The sequence below is a fragment of the Saccopteryx bilineata genome, chromosome 4 (genome assembly GCF_036850765.1).
Source record: "Saccopteryx bilineata isolate mSacBil1 chromosome 4, mSacBil1_pri_phased_curated, whole genome shotgun sequence".
Classification (NCBI taxonomy): Eukaryota; Metazoa; Chordata; class Mammalia; order Chiroptera; family Emballonuridae; genus Saccopteryx; species Saccopteryx bilineata.
In genome coordinates, this window is record NC_089493.1 from 62,840,872 (window position 1) to 62,865,116 (window position 24,245).

The following is a 24,245-nucleotide window of genomic DNA, read 5'->3' on the forward strand; positions in this document are numbered from 1 at the left end:
TTTACTGGGGAAAAAAAGAACTGCATTCTATTACATAAAAGCAAACTGTATGTTTCTAAGAGGTTCTTACCAGAGAGTGGAGTGAGTTTTCATAGCTTGGAGATGAAGGAGCTTGCCCTCCAGGTCTGGGCCACTGACTGGTACCTGTTAAAACAAAACCCCCAAAGCACCCACACACCTTGGTTAGTACAGTGTTCTTGATAATGTTCTGAAGGAAAGGGTAAAGACATTTAGTAATTAACTGTACATAAATTTATATAAAAATTTTTGTTCAGCCTTCAGCATAGTATTGGCTTCTTTTAAGCCCAACACATTAAAACAATCTTTTCATTATTAATACAATAATGTAGAGAGTGTAGGTAATTAAGAAAACAAAGAAAAAAACATACTTTAAAACAGAACTACTTTTATGTTTTCATATCCTTCAGGCTGTCGATATGCACACATATCTTCAGAAAATGTTCTTACAATATACATACTTTAAAATCTGTGCCTTCCCATGGTTTTACATAGGCTGAACTGCCTTTGTGTGTGTGTATGAGAAAGAGAAGGAGAGAGACAGACAGGAAGGGAGAGAGATGAGAAGCATCAACTTGTAGTTGTGGCTCCTTAGTTGTTCACTGATTGCTTTCTATTATGTGCCTTGACCAGGGGGCTGAAGCTGAGCCAGTGACCTCTTGCTAAAGCCAGCGACTGTGAGCTTCAAGCCAGCAACCTTTGGGCCCAAGCCAGTGACCATGGGGTCATGTCTATGATCCCATGTTCAAGCTGGCGAGCCTGTGCTCTACTTTGGTATTTTGAACCTTGGTCCTCAGTGTCCCAAGCCGACACTCTATCCACTGCACCATGGCCAGGTCAGGCAGGCTAAACTGCCTTTAGTAATACACAAATGTAACAATTTCAAATGACTACAAACGCATTTAGGATCATCTGTTAAAAATTTTCCCGACATAATTTTATAACAGAGCACATTCTTTAATTTGGAAATATTAGAAAAAAAATTAAATTTCATTTATTCTTCAAGTTTTGAAAAGAATCAATTTAATAAAAATGAAGATAGAAAAAAGAAAAAACACAAGTTCAGAGTGGAAAGAATAAAAAGGGGGAAAAAAACCATAAGAAAAAATAAAGGGATGAATTCATCCATGTGATAGGGAGAATACAGAGTTTATTGGTCTTGCCAAATACCTTCATATAAAAATATGAGAACGGATCAAAAATCTTAACTATTTCATGACTGTGCATTTGAAAATAAGTTATTTATAGAAAACAATGAAGACCATTCAGTTAAATACATACCATTGTTCTTAGTAAAAGTTTTAGTGACAACCCATATATATAAGAAATATAAAGTTGGCAAAGTTAAAGTCTTACTTAATTTGTCTCATTTATTGCTAAATTAATTTTAAACTATAGTCTACTGGAGACGGTTATTGCAGGTTTATTCATCACATTTAGGAAACTAAAAACTTATGGTAAAGTGAAACTATTATAGTTCACCTTAGCAGACTAACCTAGTAGTTCTATGACCATTAATCATATATATTTGCAAGTTGAAAAGTTGGATACATAGATCCTTAATAACCTGATATTTCACAATTAATTATATGTAACTGTTGTGATTATACAGAAAAATCTTAAATTCTAAAGTTGTTAAGAAAAAGTACAATACGTATTTCATTAGCTAACTATTTTTTTACTTGTGAGTAAATTACAAATTATTTTGAGGACCAATACAAGGCTTCCTAACTAGACATACTTTACACAAATAAAGGAGAATCTAAAATTGCTCATTAAAACAGAAGCTTGTAGACTAATTTTATAATAAATAAGTAGAATTTAGCAACCAGAAAAACCTAGTAACGTACTGTATAAAAAATCCATATAAAAACAACCAGCCAATACTTTATTACTGATTTCAGTGCATTATTTTCAAAGCACTGATGTAGACTTTTAAATTTTTAAGTAAATAAGAGGTTACTCAGAATATATTTTTGAAAAGGAACCCTAAATTATTTTTAAAATAGTTTCCCGGCCCTGGCCAGATAGCTAGATTTGTTAGAGAGGCATCCGGTATGCAAAGGTTGCTGGTTCAATCCCCCATCAGGGCACACATGGAAATAGATCAATGTTCTTGTCTCTCTTTCCCCTCCCTTCCTTTCTCTCTAAAGTAAAAATAAAAAAACCAAAAAGTTTCCCTTAATATTTATAATTTTTTTTTTTGTATTTTTCTGAAGTTGGAAACGGGGAGGCAGTCAGACTCCCGCATGCTCCTGACTGGGATCCACCAGGCACGTCCACCAGGGGGCGATGCTCTGCCCATCTGGGACGTTGCTCTGTTGCAACCAGAGCCACTCTAGTGCCTGAGGCAGAGGCCACAGAGCCATCCTCAGTGCCCGGGGCCAACTTTGCTCCAATGGAGCCTCAGCTGCGGGAGGGGAAGAGAGAGACAGAGAGGAAGGAGAGGGGGAGGGGTAGAGAAGCAGATGGGCGCTCCTCCTGTGTGCCCTGGCTGGGAATCAAACCTGGGACTCCTGCACACCAGGCCGACGCTCTACCGCTGAGCCAACCGGCCAGGGCCAAAATTTATAATATTTTATTTTCAGTCATTTTGCTCCATCTTTCCCAACCCCCTTGGGTTGGGTGATCAGCCTGTGGTAGGAACCTTATCATCAAATACTAATGTAATATTAATTCAAATTTTATGTTTGAACTCAGAATTATAGAGGCAATTTTTGCAAAATAGGCAATTTTTTTGTTTCTTCACTAACTTAATGTTGAACAGTAAGGTCTGTGCACTGAATTACTCAGATAAGAAATCACCTACATTAGTTACTTTTTGATGGTTACACGAAGAGACTATGCTCAGGTCTATCTTCAAAAGGCAATTAATTAAACTGGAAAAATATACATATAGTCAAACCTATTTTTTTTTATTATACATAGGGCTGTCCACTGTAACATACTTAATTAAAACAAAATATTAACAAGGTTAAATCACTGATATTTGTTTGAACTTAATAAAAACACCAAGTTATATTTCATGGACAGATTTTCTTGAACCTCACTTGGTCAACTGAAAAATTCATGCTATTATTCACAAAGAGGATGGCTGGATAGTTAGCTCAGCAGAAGTCAATCCTATGGCTGGCAAAACTCAAAGGGGGGCATGAAAGTTGAAATGATACTGGGAGTTAATGGAACTTCATTCTTGCTGATCTGTACTATTTATTAATTTTATAAGCCCTGACTATAAAATAGGCACATTGTTTTTTTGTTTTGTTTTCAATCTGTCATACAAGGCTAATCAATGAGGTAAAAGATATGAAAGCACTCACATCATGAGCCTAAAGGTCTTTCTGACTTTGGGACATTATTATTTCTTTGTGATGGTAGATCTACTGTGAAGAAAAATGATACATAGACTTTTACAACTCTGGCCCACCGATGGCATATGAGCTACAGGTGAAACCTCTAGGGTTGTGAATGGAATTCAAGTTCTGGACACAGACCATGATACTAGCTAGCATACCTCTGACAATAGGCATCCTTTTGTAAAACTAGTATGTGAATAAAATATATAGATTAAATTTAGAATATAATGATACTCTAGCTTATTATCGACTGTAGCATCAGTGCACAAGTATGGAAAAACAGAAGCGCAGAGGCTGAATCTCAGGGGTTTCCTGGAGAACAGACACTGCCCCTTTCCTTTCCTGCCACCTGTCGCCTGGTAGTAGACATAGACAGGGAGGCATTCTCAAACATTTTTTTTTTCCAGCTACAGTTGAATACAATAGTGTATTAGTTTTAGGTCAACATAGTGATTAGGCATTTACATAACTTACAAAGTGATCATGTCAATAAGTCTAGTATCTGTATGACACCATATATAGCTCTTACAATACAATTTGATTATATTCCATATCCTGTACTTTACATCCCTGTGATTGGTTTTATAACGGGCAATTTGCACATCTTAATCCTGTCACCTATTTACCCTTTCCCCTACCCAATCTGGCAACCATCAATATGTTCTCTGTATCTATGAGTTTCTTCATTTGGTTCTTAGATTCTGCATGTAAGTGAAATCATATGGTATTTATTTTTATTTGTCTGACTTATTTTACTTAGTACAATACCTTTATAGAGGTTTTGGGCTTCTACTTTTTTCAATTAGACAGGCACAAGCTTTCAACTATTTTAAAAAAAATTTTAATGTTTATTTAATTGATTTTAGAGGGATAGGGAGAGAGACAGAAACATTGCTCCATTCCTGTATGTGCCCTGACCAGGGATTGAACCAGCAACCTCTGCGCTTTGGGCTGATGCTCTAAGTCCAAACCAATCCAGCTATCCGGCCAGGGCAGCTTTCAACTATTAATGTAGTTAATTTCTATAATTGCCTTGGGCTTTTTAGTGAGCACCTCAAAGAGCTATCTTTTATTCAAAAAGGATTATAATAAACCTACTTAATATTAAATTTTATTTATTTATTTATTTATTTATTTATTTATTTATATTTTTCTGAAGCTGGAAACGGGGAGAGACAGTCAGACAGACTCCTGCATGCGCCCGACCGGGATCCACCGGGCATGCCCACCAGAGGCGATGCTCTGCCCACCAGGGGGTGATGCTCTGCCCCTCCAGGGCGTCGCTCTGTCACGACCAGAGCCACTCTAGCCGCTCTGTCACGACCAGAGCCACTCTAGCGCCTGGGGCAGAGGCCAAGGAGCCATCCCTACTCCAATGGAGCCTCAGCTGCGGGAGGGGAAGAGAGAGACAGAGAGGAAGGAGAGGGGGAGGGCTGGAGAAGCAGATAGGCATTTCTCCTGTGTGCCCTGGCTGGGAATCGAACCCGGGACTTCTGCACGCCAGGCCGACGCTCTACCACTGAGCCAACCGGCCAGGGTGTATTAAAATTTATTGACCATTTCCAGGAAACAAGCTAGCTGGGTGATTAGGATAACAGAATCAAGTATTTGGCTTGGAAATCTGGAAAGACTTTCTTTGACCACTAAATCTAAAAGGACTTAATAAGTACTTCACCTAATGAAACTGGTTAACAAACTTAGAGAATAGATACTAACATTTTGTGTGATTGAGAGAAATTCTAAGGACTATTTACCATGCATTTTCTTATTTTGTTAATTGTTTCCCTTTGTCATCTCACCCTAAATTCAAACTTTCATGAGATTCCCCCATGCCTGGGAAAGGCTGGATAATTCTTAAAGTAGCTTTTACTGCTCTGAGTTCCACAATCGGGCCCCAGCCAACCTTTCTGTCTTAGTTTTTCACCTACGCATACATGAAGAATTCACAACTAGTCAGCTCAATGGCTCTGGATAAGCAGATTACATACTGCCTTACATCTGCATCTTTGTTGGGCTTTTCCTTTTATAACCAGAGATTTCTACTTACCTCCTTTAAATATGCAGTGTGTCCGTAAAGTCATGGTGCACTTTTGACTGGTCACAGGAAAGCAACAAAAGACGATAGAAATGTGAAATCTGCACCAAATAAAAGGAAAACTCTCCCAGTTTCTGTAGGATGATGTGGCAGCATGTGCGCATGTGCAGATGATGATGTAACACCGTGTATACAGCGGAGCAACCCATGGCCATGCTAGTCGAGATGTGGACGGAACAGAGAAAAGTTCAGTGTGTTCTGTGGCTCGCTAAATTCAAATCCGTGACCAAAGTGCAATGTGAATATCGGTGTGTTTATAACGAAGTGCCACCACATAGGAATAACATTACTCAGTGGGATAAGCAGTTGAAGGAAACCGGCAGTTTGGTGGAGAAACCCCGTTCTGGTAGGCCATCAGTCAGTGATGAGTCTGTAGAGGCTATACAGGATAGCTCCCTAAGGAGCCCTAAAAAATCTGTGCGTGAGCCCACATCGAACTGCACTGAATAGGTATGAAACTGGGAGAGTTTTCCTTTTATTTGGTGCAGATTTCACATTTCTATCGTCTTTTGTTGTTTTCCTGTGACCAGTCATAAGTGCACCATGACTTTACGGACACACTGTACTACTCTCTTCATGAAGTCTATCCTGAGCACTCTAGAGAAATACTTTCTTGATTAAACGAGCAAAAACTAAGGACTCCTTTCTTTCTTTTCTCCCTATTTTTATTCTGAGTGTTCTGAAGACTGCTACTGACTACTGAAATTATTAAATTTTTATTGACTTATACTAAAGAAGGAGATATGGTTTTGCCTCTGCTTTCCCAGTTCTCTTTGTAAATACATTCTCTTAATTCAAAATACTCATGGTCTTTTCCCAAAAGGCAACTGTAATAGATAAAGCCCTTCTTCTCTTCTACCTTGCTGCCAGAGTCCTAATTTTCTTCAGAAGGCATATGTGTGTGTCTATCCTTTCCTAGTGTGAACTGGGACAGAGTCATTATATTCTTGCCTCTCGGAATAAACTTGGTGTCTAAGATAAATATGGTGGACTCATGTTTGTTGAGAGCAAATGTGTTAGGTTCAGTGCTGGCCAATGAGTTATGAGGGGAAATCTGTTGACAAGGTTTCTGGAGAAAGATTCTTTTATAAAAAAGTCTTTTAAATTTTATTTAGAAAATTAAATTTAATTAAAATTAAATTTAATTTTAATCTCTCTCTCTCTCTTTTTTTTTTTACGAATTGGACAATGTTAAATCTGCATTGGGACCTTGCCACAGGCCTGAGGAAAAAATTGCAAAGAAGTAGAGCAGCAGTAGCAGCCCAGAACTTGCACTGCTATGGGTTTCTTGTCATACAAGATAATCAATCCCCTTATTAAAGTTAACTGAGACAAGGGTTTCTCTTTCTTTTAGCCTAAAGTGTCCTAACTGATGCAATATGATCATCTCAAAAGCTTCCTCATAAGCATTCTCTAGGTAAAATGTATATTCTTAGCCTGAAAAGTTCCCAAGGAAAATGAGTGAGATTTAAACAGGAATGATGACTGCCTTAGGAAGCTGCCTATATGGCTCTGCACCTGTTTCACTATCGGTACAAGGCCTGTGCTCAGTCTGGCTGATGAGGCATAAGGGATAGGGCAAGTGTGAGCATGAGCATGGAGTGGGTAGGAGTTTTCTTACTCTAGAAAACAGGCCATTGCCACACAAGGCACACAATTGTTTCTACATTATTATGTAGGAGCTCTGGTTTGTTCCATCTTTTACATTTTTCCTTCAACTGTGAGTACTTTACCACATAGTGCTACTTTCCTTTTTTCCTCCTCCCCCTTCATCTCTGCTCTGCTGACTGGGTGTGTGTGTGTGTGTTTTGATAAGGAGAACATTTGATACAGGAGATGGGAGATACACCGCATAAAATCAGTTGTTGATTTGCCCTTTCAGCAGTATATGCAAGTATTCTTCTTTGATTCAACTACTGATTTTTATTTTTATTTTTTTGTGGCAGAGACAGAGAGAGTCAGAGAGAGGGACAGACAGACAGACAGGGAGAGAGATGAAAACATCAATTCTTCGTTGCGGATCCTTAGTTGTTCATTGATTGATTTCTCATATGTGCCTTGACCTGGGTGCTACAGCAGACTGAGTGACCCCTTGCTCAAACCAGAAGAACCCGTGCTCAAGCTGGTGACCTCGGGGTCTCGAACCTGGGTCCTCCACATCCCACTCCGACGCTCTATCTACTGTGCTACCGCCTGGTCAGGCTCAACTACTGAATTTAAAAAGCCTATTAATACCTTCATGATGCAATTCAACAGTCCAGAGATTTTCATTAATTGGCTGAATTATGGGGAAAAGAGGATGCTACCCATTAAATACCAACAAAAGGCGGAGGAAATATGAGATTCTACTTATTATGTTTTGAAAAATGTCTAAGTCTCCAATTTTCCATTTTATTGATGTCGCTTCATAGATGCCGGGCTCCTCTGCTGCCTGCTTTCCCCATGTTAATGAAAACTAACTAATAGACACTTTGATAACTCTCTCACTGGGCAGGGGAGCAGAGGCAGTGGGAACAGAGAGTAAGGGCTAACATAGCACCTCAGATGGGAAAGGGAAACAGGCTGTGGCAAAAATGATGCTGATAGTTTCAGTAAAACTCTGCCAGGAGGGTGAGTAGGGTTAAAGTTACATCATTCTTCCTGTAATTTCAGCTCTCTGTCAAACAACAACTTTAAGTCAATGGGCCTTTCATAGTCCAGTCTATGTGGGGAACAGCTGTTCAACTTTTACTAGACAGCTGAAGCCACGGTGTCTGAGAAAGTGGCCGAACCCACTCAGAGCTGGCAGCAGCTGCCGGCAGTTCATCATCTCCATACCTAAATGCTTCTCAGCAGAGCCACAGGCTCCCACACAAAGCACAGGTGACAGCCAGGACCCTGAGAGACCAGAGCTCTGATTTTCATAAACCATGTACAATGCAAAAAAAAAAAAAAGAAAGGCTTAACAACAACAGCAAAGCCACATGTTTGATCAGAAAAAGAGAATCATTTCTGAGGTCAACTGATGGAGGTATATGGCAATTTTTATCCAGTTGCCTGACTAATATCTTTCCTCAGAACCTATACCTTTCTTCTTCAGCATGTTTTGTTTTTTTTACCAAATATTAATAGAAAATAAAAGTTAAAGTTTTAAAATTATAATTTTAACACATATTAAGCATTTTTCTATAATTTAATCCTAATAAATCTAAAAATTCCTATTTACAATAATAATTAGATCTCAACACATTTATACTGTAGGATGAATATATCTGAAACTTGTTAATGTAGAAAAAAAGGAAAACATAAAGCAAATCTAAATCACTTATTTAACTCTATTTATTTATAACCACTTAGTTATTTACATTCACAGAGTTCTTTTCCTTAGCAAAAAATCCCAACATTTCCCCCAGGAATTTATTTACATATATATGAAATAATAACTTAGTAGATCTAAAAATAAAGACAAACATCTAGCCAAAACAGTTATTCATTTCTGAGTTGTATGATACAGGGAAACGCAGTGAACTAGGAAGAGAGGAGTTACATGTACTGCTAAATAATTTTCTATGCTATCATATAAAAACTTCTGATTTATCTCCTTCATATTTTATCTTCATCCAATTGCCTATTCTTATTTTTATCCCATTATAACAGTTGTTCTTAGGAATAACTACAAATTATTTTAAGAATAAGATATGAACAAATTAATTCAAAACTAGCAAATATTTCAATGGTCTCTAAAATGAACTCAAGAAAAAAGTTCTGTTCATTTACTTTCTCAAAATCTAGTTTATTTCTCCCACAAATTTTTACTGCATTTTATTTAAAAATATATTTCAAATATTTCCAAGTAGCCCCATACACGTTATTAAGTAGTTAGATAAAACAAAAGCCTACCTGTGAGAGGTGAGGGTGATCCAACTGGTGTTGATGGATTTGATGGAAAACTACTACTGGTATGGTCAGGAGAATAAATCTAATAACCAGAAAACAACAGAGATACACATATCAATATGTGATAACAGTAAAAATAGAAATCCATTTGCATGGATTTATAAAATCTAAGTTGACCACCCCTAAGACCAGAGTGAAAAACTCATTAATTTTAGGACTATTCCACTGAATAAAGGCAATAAAAGACCCAGTTTTAAAACTAGGATTTAAAAGTTTATATATTCTAATACTAGAGGAAAATAATAAGATCATATCTATTATACTAGTTGGAAACAAATTAAAGTTTCTAATTTCAGAAGAAAGAGAAGTGACCTATAACAAATTTGGTAACACTCTTTCTAGACTGTTACCAAGTGATATCCATGAAAAATAGTTCAGGAAACTATTAACTTATCTTTTGAATAGTCTTTAAAAAGTTTTAAAAGCCAAAGAAAATAATTGCTAACATGTTACCCCTTATTTCTTATTTGAAAAACTCTAATCAACTATATTTTCGCCAAATTTAGCTCCAAGTGCTATATAAGTAGTATTGTAAAAAATCAAACTTGCTCTGAAAGGATACTTTGTCATCCTGGAAGGAAGTGAGAGAACCCTAAAAGTCCTTCAAAAAATATCCCCCAAATAATCTGTGGACTTTACGCCCTAAGAGGTTTATGTTAAAGAAGATAAAACATATCTGGATGCAGACATTCTGGTATTTTGGTTAAAAGTTTTGTTGTAATACTTTGTATTTGTCATTATTGCTTTAAAAAAATGACAAAAATTCATTCAAATTTACCTGACTAACCATTACATATTTAAAAAGTCTCCTTAATCCAGTCACTAAAGGTTCCTACGAGGTCTTCTCTAGGATAAACCTATTTTTATAATGGTCATAATAAATCATCTTCATATTTCAGCATTTAACTCAGGGCAGACAAATCAACTTATGTGGACAAATTGTGGCCAAACATTTTAAAAAGGAAAACTACTAGTGGGTGCAGAGTCATCCAACAGAAATAACCTTGAGCTTAGAGCTCAAAGAGATTCAAATTATGTTATATAAAAGGTCTCAGAACTGGTTTTAAAGACAGTGTTATGTGTTAGAAAAGTTGGATATCGGGACAGTCATGTGAAGCAAAATTCCACAAATCATGATCATCAAACACAACACTTCCATTTTTTCTAAAAAAGAAGACAGCACTAAGTAAACTGCAGGCAGCCAGAAAGTCTATTTTCTATTGTACAGATACGGAGATATCTACTTCAAACAACATACTCCAATTTGTATGTTATTAATAAATTATAATTGTAAATACCTTTAAACATCAACTTGCTCCAAACAGCCAGATCTATAAGTTGCATTTTCAGTTAGAAAGACATTTTGGAAAAAGCAAAGCTATCAAGAAGTCTTCAGAAGACTTTATGGGAAAACTTAGTACTAGGGAAATAGTATAAGATATCATTACTGTTGATCTTCAAGTTGTTATCTTTAAAAATACTCAAGGGACATGTGAAAATTAGCTAACGGCTTGATTTTAGTTCCCAGTGGCCTGCATACATATAGCAATTTATTTATATCATATAAGTAAATTAGATAAAGGTCATTGAACTTCAACACAAACATATCTCCATGTACCCCTTTTAATCACTATTTCTATCATGTTTAAGATTCAAATAATTATACCTTTTATGAAAAACTGATGCTCACCTCTATGAAATATCTCAACTATTATATTGGTAAGAGTGAAAGGTTGATAACATTGACGGTGGGATGAGAAGTGACAAAAGTTTCAATTCCATGCAGATTTTATCAAGAACTAGACCCAATGACTCATTTTTTAAAAATTTCCTTGTCTATAGGATTAATAGCATGAAAGCATTGGAGAATAGCATTCCCTCTCTGTCACACCCTCCTGCTTCTATTTTCTTCATACTGCTTAAGTTAATTCCTAACTGTCCAAATTTTCTTACTTATTATCGGTCTTTTACCCTTTCTCTACTAAAATATGTTCCAGTAAAGCAAGGATATGGTCTTATTCAGACAAAATCTTAATTATATATAACCTGCAGTAGTTTCAGATTCCAGACAGTACTGGTGAATATACACATATTTATTGAAAGAATGAATGATACCCTTGTGAGAAGTTACCACTTGAATATTTCTTTTAAATCCTTGTGTTTACCTAGGCAAGGTCCTTCCCTCTTTTAGTCTCCTGTTCCCTTACTGTAGGTTTCCAGAGCCCTTGTCTCAGTTTTTTATTTTGGTAAAACCATTCTTTGCAAAGTATAGCTAAGTTGACAATTCTATCCTCATACTGATTGTTAGACTTCTCCATCTGGACCTGTTCTTCCACCTCAAGCTGAGTATGTCCAAACCCAAACTTTTATCACTGCCCCAAGCTTCTTACATTCTTATCACTAGTCTTCTGTTTTCTCTGCCTCAGTACCATTAGTCTCATAGTGGTGAGAATCACTTTCCCTATTTCCTCCTTTCCACTGTCCCCCCACACTTCCCACCACAGATTCCGATATTCACAATGATTTAGTTCCTGGGGTAGGCACACGTCATTCTCAATGCCATGATACTTCTTCAAACTTTTATTAGAACTTGTGGCTAAACTACTTACGTCTGTATTCCTAGTTACTCCAGGCTCCTCTTATCACATCTGTAACTGCCTGAGCTATTGTGCTTAACCAGTTTTGAAGAGTTAGATGCCATGTAGTGCTTCCTGTTGCTTATTAAATGAAATAGACCGTCTTTCATAATCTGGCCACAAAGATATCTTTCTACAATATAATATTATGTACCCTATTATCCAAACAAAAACGTATTTTTTTATTATCTAAACATAGCTTATCCATTCAATGTGCCTGTTTCTTAACTTCTCCCTGATGGAATTCTATACCACATCAAAGCACAGCTCAAATGTCACCTCCCTTGTACTCTTAGAATAACCTGCACTTCTCTTCCGTCTTTTACTTCACACTATGTGTTAAATTATCATTTTTTGTATGCCTGACTTATCTTCTCTCCTTGAATGCAAGTTCTTTGAAGGCAGGGACCTGTTCAATACTGAATTCATTATTCTTTGTCACTGTCATGTACAAGTAGGTGCTCAAATTTTTTTTAATACTTGAGTGATTAAATTGCACTTAAAATTTGCTATAATACTTTTTTTAAAGGAAGGATATTCTTTTATCTTTATTTATTTATTTTAGTGAAAGAGGAAGGGAGAGAGAGAGAAAGAAACATCAACTGGTCCCTGTATGCGCTCTGACTGGGGGTCAAACTGGCAACCCCTGCACTCTGGGACGATGCAACTGAGCTCACCAGTCAGGGCTGCTATCATACTTTTTGATTAGAAGCAGAAGGACTCAGTAAGTGGTAGTGTTATGTAATGGGGTACTGTAACAGAAATACCAAAAGGATGAAAAAGATTTTGTTATAAAGATGAATTCACTTGCAAACTAGTTTTATGGTAAGTTTTGAGAACAATATAGTGGGGTTCCATTATTTCTGAGAATTAGTGTTGATATACTAAGCTGTTCATACCACATTGTTAGGCAGGTATGGGCTTTGAGGATATAAGTAAACTATTGTATCAATCTTCATTCTCCCCAGTAACTCTGCCATTAGTGTTAAATAATCCCTAGGTAGGGTATGTCAAGGACTGGTGACAACTTCCTTATCTCAAAGAAGAAAGAGGTTATTTATACTTTAGAGTTATATATCACTACCTTGCAATGACTTAGCAAAATGTGCTGATGCTGTGTTATAAAATAGGTGTGAGATTTAAAAAATCACTCTGAAAACAGGAGAAACAGTACCCAAAATGTATCCAGTGAAAAAACAGCTTCTGGTGTTTTTTTCAAAAGCAGCTTCTCCATTTGTACAATAAAAGCCATTTTCTCTACTCACTTATCCAATTCCCTGATTCTATTCTGCCCCAAACTAAAGTGATGACAGACAAAATTGTTATTAATTAAGGTGACCAACATTTTACAATGAAAAGGAGAACAAAAATAAATTGAAGAAAACAATATCGTAAATATAAGAAACAGTTTATTCATTGCAACAATACACTATGATATGATAAATGCATAACATTTGTAATATTTTATATTGTAATTATGCTTACATGTCTATTAATTTTTAATAATTGTAAGAAAAAAGTACTCACTTAGATACTGATCTTTGACAAATCATCATGTCAGATACAAATATGTCACATCATACACAATGGATCGACTCTGCATCGATCGAATACGGACATTTACAGATTAGTCTTCCAAAAGGAGGACATGTAGGAGGACATTTTTCAAGGGAGGACGGAACTTACAAAAGAAGGACTGTCCTCCCTAAAGGAGGATGATTGGTCACCTTATATTAATACTTTTCCTAAACTGACAGACAGCCTGGAAAATTACAGGACTTTTTCTTGTCCCTTTTACTTTCATAAAAAGAATGTGTATATGAGGAGAAGAAGAAGAAACACAACATTAAAAAGACAAAATAATATTGCCTTTTAGATCACAGGCCATTTCATTAAACTTCACTTCTGTGTGCTTATTCCATTACCAAATAACGTAGAAGTTATACTTACTCTATATAGAAATTGTTGTGCTACTTTAATTCTAAACATAAGGTTTTATTTGACAGAGCATTCTAAATCAGGAATACATTACTTTTTGTACTTTTTGACCTTAAAGAATTCTTACATTGGTGTTTGAAAGCAAAAAAAGAAAAAAGAAAAAAGTCAGTCATTTAAAAAATGGGAACAGGAGTGATTTAGAATCTAGAGCATAAACACAAAGTAAGAACTCATTCTGCATGCAGCCATGGTCCTACTGTTAAATGACCAATGATGAATAACCCCCAACACCTTCTGCGAGGCTTAAACGGTAATATGCCTCATTTTACTGCAACAAATGAGGCTCCTCCTCCTATCAGTCACGGTCCATTCCAATCAGCAGGGTGCCAATAAGCCAGAGGGTAATGAAAAGGGCCTCAAACAAAAGAGAAACAATAGAGAGCTCCCAAGCCCAACCTTGGAACTGTGAGCCCAATTTTTTAAACACTACAGTGCACATTTCAGTTAATCTTTATTATGCTAATGTTATTGAGTCTAAGGAACAAAGAAACTTATTTCATGAATTACTTTTAAACGTCAACTTCTCTGAATTTTCTTTTCTTTTGTTAGAGACTACTGACCATTTAACTATCCAGATTAAAACTCTCTCTCTTCTTGCTCTGAGGTAGAAATCGAAACATAAATTATCACAAAGAAGTCTGATATAATCAACAAAGTTAAACAGTTCCCTTGTTTGATCTCCTCTAAATTAAAGACCAAGTGTTTTGATATGGTATTAAGCACTGAAATAAACCAGATGTTTTCTTCCTCTATATAACTCTCCATGGGCACAATCTTAAAGGGTTATTGTCTGGCAAATGTTCAGGGAAACACATTAGAAATGGCACGAATACCCAGATTTTCCTTTCCTTCTATCTACCCTAGTTTATTATCTAAACTAATGCATAATCCACAGGGCTTTGGGAACTTTGTGTAAATACTTTCATGTACAATTCTCTTTCTAGCTATCCTGAGATTAAGACCACAATTATCCAGGCTTAAACCTAAAATAAAGGAACCTTTGCAAATGTATTATCTGGCTTTACATGTTTAATCACACAGTATTCTGTGTGCTCTTTAATACCTAAACTGAAGAATAAAGGTTGTACCCTCTGATGTTTCACACATGAAAGATCTTCTAAGACACACATCAGACAATTGGGGCACTAGAAATGTCTTCTAATGATAATAGGAGGGTGTTTCTCCATCTAAAACTAGATGCTATTTTAAAAATGTCACATTTAAAGAACTTAAAATCTCAAAATGCTCATGGTCATCATTTTGAAAGATTTCCTAATATCGAACATAAAATTCTGATATGTCAAGACTCTTAAACGTAATCCTCATAAAATTCTTTCTCCTCATCTCTTCTAATCGTATGTAATGTTTTTGCTTTTCAGTACATTCTGAGAGCACTAAAGTAAATGTGAGTCTGTAATGGAGTTAGAGAAAGAATGTACTGGGGGAGGTGCCTGGTAGGGAGGGGGCAGCAGATGGATTGAAGGAGGGATCCAAAGTGTGTAGACTATGGCATGCAGTGATGGAGCAGATGGAATGCATCACCATCAACTATGACAGAAATGATTTATGGAATGACCTGGCTGCTCCTGCCTAGTAACAACATAGGATGACAGAGCTGAGTTTCCATGACAACCAAAGCCCACCCACTAACTAGATTAAACATTCTTGCTGGCTTCCACTCACACTGAATTTGGATTTCCTCTCCCAAATGCCAACTGATTGGTTCATATGGTGGTCATAATATGGGAAAATAGTCAAGGACTTGAAGGGTAACTGAAAAGGAACTTGAAGGACCACTGAGAACATCACAAATTCTTGCCTACCTGAATGCCAAGATTCCTTTACATATGTTTTCTTTGAAAATAAACTGACTATTGAGAAAAACACTCCTTAAGATGCCAGTTACTGTTTTAAAAGTCCCTAGTATTGAAGGCTCAAATAGTATTTGTCCTCTTACATGTGAAATACATGCTTCTGGATTCTTTCAGAATCAGCAGAAGGAATATGGCAAGACAATCAAATACTTGGGAAGTACTCTGATTTAATATTGTATTATAGAATACTTTTTTTCCTAGTAGTAGTTTTCATCAGGTGGCAATAAAGTGGGACAACTGCCTTTTATCCTCATCAGCCTGTAAAACAATACACTGCAGCACTGCTGTTCTGGGAGTAAGAGCAGTAAAGATCATCATGTCAGGGCTCTCATCTTATAGATAGGGGCTTTACCCTTCTCACTTGGTGATCCCAAGGGCAAGAGACTTCATTTTTTCTGAGCTGAAGTTACTTAACCTTTTAAACCCATGCTCCTCATCTGTAATATTGGGAATATAATACTAACCTCACAGGGTTTTCTTGAGGCTTAAATAAAAAACGCATGTAAATGCTTAGTATAGTGCTTAGCACCTAGTAATCATTCAAATTAGAGCTGATGTTTTTGTGGGTTTTGTTATCATCACTCTTTTTGTCATATGATGAAAGACTGAACTCAACAAACATTAACTGAGCTCTGTTTTGTGCAGGGCTCCATTATGTGATAGGTAAGTTTGAATTGGCTTCACTTCTCAAGAAACTTTTACTGGGCTGCAGAGAAAGGTTTATTTACTGAAACCATATACAAAGAGGTTTATCTACTTAAATGTTTAATATATAGTTGCTTCCTATTAATTACTCTCACATGAGGTGGTCTGCCATGCCCATAAACAGCAGCAGAAGTGTGTGACAGAATTACCTGCACTTCATAGGAATGTAAGACAACTCTGTGGGAATTCTCAGAGGCATATCACTTAGGAGGAAAAACAAAACCACCAAGTAAAAAAAACCTAAGGAGAAACTTCAAAAAGTATAAATAAGTAATGTCTCCTTCAAATAATTATATTTGTAATTTCTGTGGATTGTTGGAGAATGCTCTTGCAAAAAAATTCCAAAAGGGATTTCAGTTTTAATGTTTTAAGGATCACATATTAAAATATAATTTAAAAAAATATTTTTGACAGAGTCAGAAAGAGGGACAGATAGGGACAGACAGACAGGAAGGGAGAGAGATGAGAAGCATCAATTCTTCATTGCAGCACCTTAGTTGTTCATTGACTGCTTTCTCATATGTGCCTTGATGGGGGGGGGGGGTAACAGCAGACCCAGTGACCCCTTGCTTAAGCTGGCGACCTCAGGGTTTTGAACCTGGGTCCTCTGCATCCCAGTCCAATGCTCTATTTACTGCGCCACCGCCTGGTCAGGCTAATTATTAATTTTCTTAAAGCAAATCATTGCTTTGTCATTAATGTTCTGATGTAATATAAACAAGATGTTCAAGAAAAAACTGTGGAATTCCTCCAAATCAGTTTTACTAACTTTAGCACAAACTCTTCAACAAATCTGGCTTTTTGTGAGGAAGGCTCTCATTTCCTGTTTCTTGTATAAATCAGTTGCATATAATTATGTTTCCTTTTAAAAACTATGTAAAATATTTTCTGTTTTGGAAAAATTCCTTATAAAAGCACTTTCTTCTCTGGATCAGAAAAATAACTGAGTTGCCCTTTTTTTCCATAAATTATTTAAAATTGATTTTAGATAGAGAGAGGAAGGGTGGACAGAGAAAGGGTGAGAGAAACATTAGTGACTTCTTGCTCCACTCATTTATTCTTTTCTCAGTTGATCCTGTACTTTTCTTTTTTTGAGGTGCACACACCCATGCGCGCAAGAGAGACAGGATGTGAAAGAGATGAGGAACATCAACTCGTAGTTGTGTCACTTTAGTTGTTCACAGATTGCTTCTCCTACATGCCTTTACCAGGGGCTCAAGCTGAGCCAGTGACCCCTTGCTCAAGCCAGTGACCCTGGGCTCACGTTGACAATCCTGTGCTCAAGCCAGCAACCCCTTGCTCAAGCTGGAGAGCCTATGCTCAAACCGGTGATTTCAGGGTTTTGAACCTTGGTCCTCAGTGTCCCAGGTTGATGTTCTATCTACTGTGCCACCACTGGCCAGGCTCTCAGTTGACTCTTGTATGTGCCCTGACCGGGGATCAAACTCACAACCTTGATATATCAGGAAAACATTCCAACCAGCTGAGCTACCTGGCCAAGGCCTTTCTTGGTTCCAGATGACTTATGTTAATAGACAACTCACTAAGTATTTGAATCTAAGAAATAGCTTTAAATATTAATCTGAGAAATCTGTGTTTTAGAGTTCAAAATGTTCAAATTTCTCTCCCTTCTATCTATATCTGTTCTATTAAGACAAAAACATATACAGTATTTTTTTTTTTTTTTCTGAAGTTGGAAATGGGGAGATAGTCAGACAGACTCCCGCATGCGCCCGACCGGGATCCACCCGGCATGCCCACCAGGGGGCGATGCTCCACCCATCCGGGGGCGTCGCGCCGTGGCGACCAGAGCCACTCTAGCGCCTGGGGCAGAGGCCAAGGAGCCATCCCCAGCGCCCGGGCCATCCTTTGCTCCAGTGGAGCCTCGGCTGCGGGAGGGGAAGAGAGAGACAGAGAGGAAGGAGAGGGGGAGCGGTGGAGAAGCAGATGGGCGCCTCTCCTGTGTGCCCCGGCCGGGAATCGAACCCGGGACTTCCGCACGCCAGGCCGATGCTCCACAACTGAGCCAACCGGCCAGGGCCAAAAACATATACAGTGTTTAAATTGAAGTTAGAAGAACAGATCTTGTGGGAATGTTCTCATGAGTTATTTTAAGGACAGCATGAATTGATAAAAACAGAATAATGCTAAATGAGTAATGAAGTTGATCCTGTTATACCACATCCTTTAACTATGACACACAAAATACAATCACTGCATTCAGCAGTGTAAAATTCATTCAGTAGGAAAGCAAATCAATACTCACAGATGCCAAAGCCTTTCCAAGTGCATCACCTGTCTGTGAGCTTCCAGCAGCATTCCCTCTGGTTCCTGAATATTTCAAGTAGAAAAACAAATCAAGAATTTTAGCAAGATGGCATGCTTTTCTTAGCACTCTGTCATTATCTCAAGGGTGTTCTCTACTGCTATCTCACAACTGTCACAATAAACTAGCAAATGCTCTGCATGTGTTGTACTTTGTAAGCTAAAGATGGTTCTACATTAATGAAAATGAAAAGGTTTCTTCCTTTCTTTCATTTTTAATTCAATACTAAAAAATATGTTAAAAGGTATAGGGTTCACTGAAAATCTCATAATTAGGGAGTTTTGCCAACCTAAAAAAGCTCACCTAGAATGCTATCTGATCCATTGATGGGAGGAGTGTGTGAGGCAGCAACATAAGGTGAGCCACTGGTACTGCCACGATGGAAGCTGGACATCGGCGGAAGACTCGTGTTCATGTCTGTTGGTGAAACTGAGTGTGGAGGATAACTCTAGAGAGAGGGGGAAGAAACATAATGTATTAAATACATTTTCTGAATAATATGCACATATAACTGGACAACTACTGTAACAGGACAAGAAGAACATCACATATTAGCAACTGAAGAGTACTACTATTGTCATTTACATTTTAAAAAGGTATGCTTAATGCAGTAAGCTTAGAAGTATTTCAAACTTCAGAAGTTTCGGCAGAACCAAATCTTACACTTGTAATCCAATAAGAAGGACAAGTGAGGACAAAGTGTTGCTACACCCTAGTCATGTGTCACAGCCTACCAAGCGGTCATGTGAATGAAGGCTGCCATAACTACTGGATTGAGACATGTGGGAAGTGGAGGTCCCCAGAATTCCACCAAAACCAGGCTGGCTCATCCCATTTGATGAACTCCAAAGGTCAGAAGAATTGTGGGTCCCATCTAAGACAAAAAGAGAAATATAAAATTTTCCTTAGCTAAAAATTTTTCTTTGGAAGATGCTATAAAAATTCAAAGGGTACCCTCCAATATTTTTCCTCCCCTTTCCAACCTAGTCCTCTATTTAGTTTTCTTCCCTTCACATTGTATAATTACTATCTGAAAAGAAGGACTAAAGCTTTTTAGTGAGAGGAAAAAAATGTAATCCAAATTAATAGGTAAGTTATTATAAAAATCCTCAAAAAATCTACCATCATATCAAGGATAATAAAAATTCCACTTTTGGGGATAGGTTTTATTTAATTTTTGATTAAATGGTATACCCATAAACATTTTAAAAAGTCCTTAATCTATAATAAACGATGTACATTAAATCAAATATTCTAAACCTAAGTAATTGATGACTATATTATAGTCAGCCTTCAAATGAAATGTATTAGCAATGACTTCACTCACCAATGCAAAGTCAAAGAACCATTTATGCAGTAATTTATCGCTCCCATAGTATATGCTTCCCATAGTCCAAAACCTCCTATTGTCCAAACAATACGGATTTGCTAGACACGAATGAAAGGAAATGCAACTCTTTTTTTCAAACTTAAGAAATCTTATTCTGTCCTATGATATTCATCTTTTATTTATATCGATAACTTTAGGAATGATAAGAATCTGTAATTTAAATAAGAAACTATAGTTAGTATCTTTTATACATTTTAAATATAAAATGAAAAATAACTGCTCTATTCATTTTTCTCAGGTGAAGTCTGTTATAAATTCAGTCAGTACTAGATAGGCACTCCAATGGTTTGCTGGATAGTCCAACAATGCAGGCAGTGATGAACTGGACTAGAAAACTTTAAAGATAAATTTTATTTATGTCAGCCAGAAACACTTTGATAAATAACGCCTGAATTCCTATGAAGGTATTCTTTTTCCTCACACCTGTAAACGTTAGCTAACATACCGGAGGTAACTGCTGTAGTGCTGAACAATTGTTTGGCAGTGCTTACCTTGCATAAAGAAAGTGCTAGCAAACATACTGGCTGGTGGCTTGGGAGATGGATAACTGGGAGATTCACGGTTGAAATCATCTGAATTTGGGGATGGTGCATATACCTTAAAATTAAATAGGAAATTTAATTGAAATGTAAATTACTATCATATCACTTATGTAAAATGAGTGCTACATTATAAAGGGCCAGAAAAGACTTACCTAATATCTATAAAGGCCTACCAAAAATCCAACAAACTGCTTTAATCCACATAAATAATGCCTAATTTCGTGAATATCTACATGTTTGTTTTTAGCTAATTACTAGAGAAAAATACTACTCCAAATATGGGGCAAAAGTAGGCTTAGAGCTGTTCATATGAAAAATAATACAAGAATAAATAAAAATACAAGAATAAACTTTGTTTCATGTACTTGCAACATTAAACCTACTTTTGCCTCACCCTGTGTTCCTGCAATGCATCTCATATGACAATTACATCAGGTGGTTGGATCAAGTCATAAGCGTTGACTTTTCTTACAGAACACAAATCCATATAGACTCATGACTCAAAATGTGACCGTGAAAACAAATGTCTTTTGAATATAGCATGAAATAAAATTTGGGCTACAAGATTTTTCAAAATCAAAATATGTTCAATGAGATGTTACTATGCTTTGTTACTATTAAAATCTCATTTAATTTGAGCAGTACTATTTTCCTGGGGCACACCTTTGCTTCAGATAAGCAAAGTATAAACATTTTAAACTGGCCAATGGACAACACTGGCACTTTTCTGGAAAACTGAAGGGGCAACCAAATAACTTTAATAATCGAAACATCATCAAACCATTTTCATGATGACTATTAAAATCAAGAAAAAATAGTATTTAAGATAATGAATAATCTATAAAAGTAAATTAGAAGGAAGAATGAAAAGGTATCTTATTATGAACAGTGTATAAAACATTTCTTTTGTTTAGCCTGATAAAAATACATAAATTTCACTCCAAAATAAGAACCTTAAGTGTTCACGTAAGTGGTAGAAAGTAACTACCTTACTAAAAATATGGGACATGTATATATAAAGAATTGTATTTTTTGATAAGCATTGAAAATTTCTGGAATTATATATGAGAAACTAAATGGTTACACATCTGGACTTAGAACTATGAAGAAGGGCACTGACTTTTACTTTTACAAAGTTTAATATTTTTAACCTGAGCATATATTTCTATGCATTAATAAAAAAGTCAAGAAAGTATACATGGAGATTACAATGGGAGCCAATTATTAAATTTATATAATCTATCATTTATATTCATTTAGTCTTTCTCTGAGGTAGTAACTAAATGTAAAGACTTCTGGTAAATTAACCCTCCGGACTCAACTTCCTCATTTGTAAGATAGTGCTAACAGTACCTATATCATGGGGTTGATAGGAAAATCAGACAAGATAATACACATAAAATGTTTAGCACAGTAACCACTCAACGAGTATTAGCTTAGAGTATCACCTTCCTATAATTCTTCCAGGAGCAGTTATTTTGCCATATTGTCCATGTTCAGTCCTCAAATACTATTTCTTATATAATAGTTGTCTGACACGATCCTACAAATTCATTCTAAATGAAAAGTTAAAAAGTCCATGTGTACTCTTCTTGCTATTGTGCTGATACTTGCACAGGTGTATGTCCTTTTAATGAATTGGTAACTCAGGTTAGTTTTCTACCTTTCACATCTCAAAGATCAAACAAACACCTGTAGTACCTGAGAAGTTTGGGACAAGATATATTCCTATGAATTCTCCAGAAGGAGCCTAGATAGGAAAATACGGAAGATAAAATGTTTCTTTTCATTATCTATATTAAACAGATTTTTCTAGCTTACTGTTATTACATAAAAATAGTGTTGGAATGAAATGATAACAAATGTGTTTGGAATGTATTATATAATCCATAAACTGATAGGCAAGAAAATGCTTTCAGGAAGGTAATTTTGCACTTTTTTCTTTTGATCAAGTTTTAGTGTCTAAATTTAGCCACAGATAGATGTCCTTTGTTCTCTTTATATGTAGACTGTCACAAACTAGGCTGAAACCACAAACAAAAAAAAGTAAAGTAAATCCACAGATGTAGCAAGAAAATACAATGAGAATAAAACTTAGACAATAGCACTAGCACGTGTTTTTGTTGCAAATGCTTATTTACTATATACATCATCACTGATCTGAAGGTATCATGTATAAAATTCTCCAATTCTATCTAGGTTATAGAATGAAACTGTGTAAGCCTCCCACTGATAGCTATGAAAAACTCCAGTTTTGATGTCATTTCACAAAACAAACCTACATAATTTGCCAATTTAAATTTATATATAGCTTATCAATTTATATATCCTTTACCTTCTTTCTATTCAATTCACTGTATTCCAAACAGAATATACTTGTCACTTGAAATTTTTTTTAAATGTTTGCAATTACAAAAGCAAATAAGAAGATATACTTCAGTTTACTGATTTACAAATTGCTGTCAAATATATAAAGAATATACAGCTCAGATAATGGTTAATAGACGGCTGTTATGGAAAGTAAGATAAACCAACAGAAACCTCATAAAGGAGAAGAAACTTGTCTACTCTTGTAAAAACTGGAAACTATACAGAGAAAATAAAATGGACTTATTTTAGAGTTAAAAGTTATTTTTAATATTGGTATTTATAAATGGACTTTGAAAAAATAAATGGACTTTTGAAGGCTAGTACTTATAAACACAGATAATAACTAAACTACTATAAGTTTATAACTTATTTACTAACATAAGTTCATAGTTTGTATCTTAATAAAAATGTTTTGAAAAACATGGTTTTCAGAGAGGCCCATCTAACAGCATTTCTAACAGCCAAACAACGTTACTTTTCTATCTTAACCATAGCTTGCAAAAACATAGATGCAATGTTATGAAGCAGCAGTTGTGCCAGTCTCAATTTTTTAGATCAAAGAGTTCTTGCGGCAAAGAGCAACTGATGTGGTCTCAAAGACTTTATTAACTCCAGATGTAGGGAAATAGCCAATTCCACAAAAAGAGCAAATCTCTTTTAGTTACAATCAGTACTGGCCACAAATTAAAACCAGACTGCTTATGTCATCTGATCACCTGCATCCAGATGCCAGTTTTTTCTAGTTAATGATCTAATCATATGTTTAAATCTTAAGTACGATTTTGTATAACAACAATCTTAAAATTAAGAGAAGAGAATATATATGTATGCATTAAGATGGTTAAAATCTACCAGGAGTTAAACTATTTTTTTTAAAAATAGAAAGAAGGTACAATTAAGTACAGTAATTTAAGATTTTTATTAAAATGTGGTAGGTACTTAGAAATTATCTTTAGAATCCTAGCTTCATTCAAAAATGTTAGGCTCACAGTAGCTATC

The 24,245-nt window shown here is 36.1% G+C and overlaps 1 protein-coding gene across 12 annotated transcripts in view; it reads right to left on the minus strand.

Moving 5' to 3' along the window:
* Nucleotides 1-24,245, minus strand: part of TCF12 (transcription factor 12) — a 374,569-nt gene that overhangs the window by 25,629 nt on the left and 324,695 nt on the right. For all 12 annotated transcript variants that reach the window (XM_066276118.1, XM_066276120.1, XM_066276117.1 and 9 more), the window contains 6 exons: nucleotides 20,826-20,931; nucleotides 19,679-19,818; nucleotides 19,248-19,392; nucleotides 18,885-18,949; nucleotides 9,349-9,427; nucleotides 71-144 (listed from right to left, as the gene is read on the minus strand). In XM_066276118.1, the coding sequence (XP_066132215.1) occupies nucleotides 71-144; nucleotides 9,349-9,427; nucleotides 18,885-18,949; nucleotides 19,248-19,392; nucleotides 19,679-19,818; nucleotides 20,826-20,931 (609 nt within the window). The remainder of the gene's footprint in view (nucleotides 1-70; nucleotides 145-9,348; nucleotides 9,428-18,884; nucleotides 18,950-19,247; nucleotides 19,393-19,678; nucleotides 19,819-20,825; nucleotides 20,932-24,245) is intronic.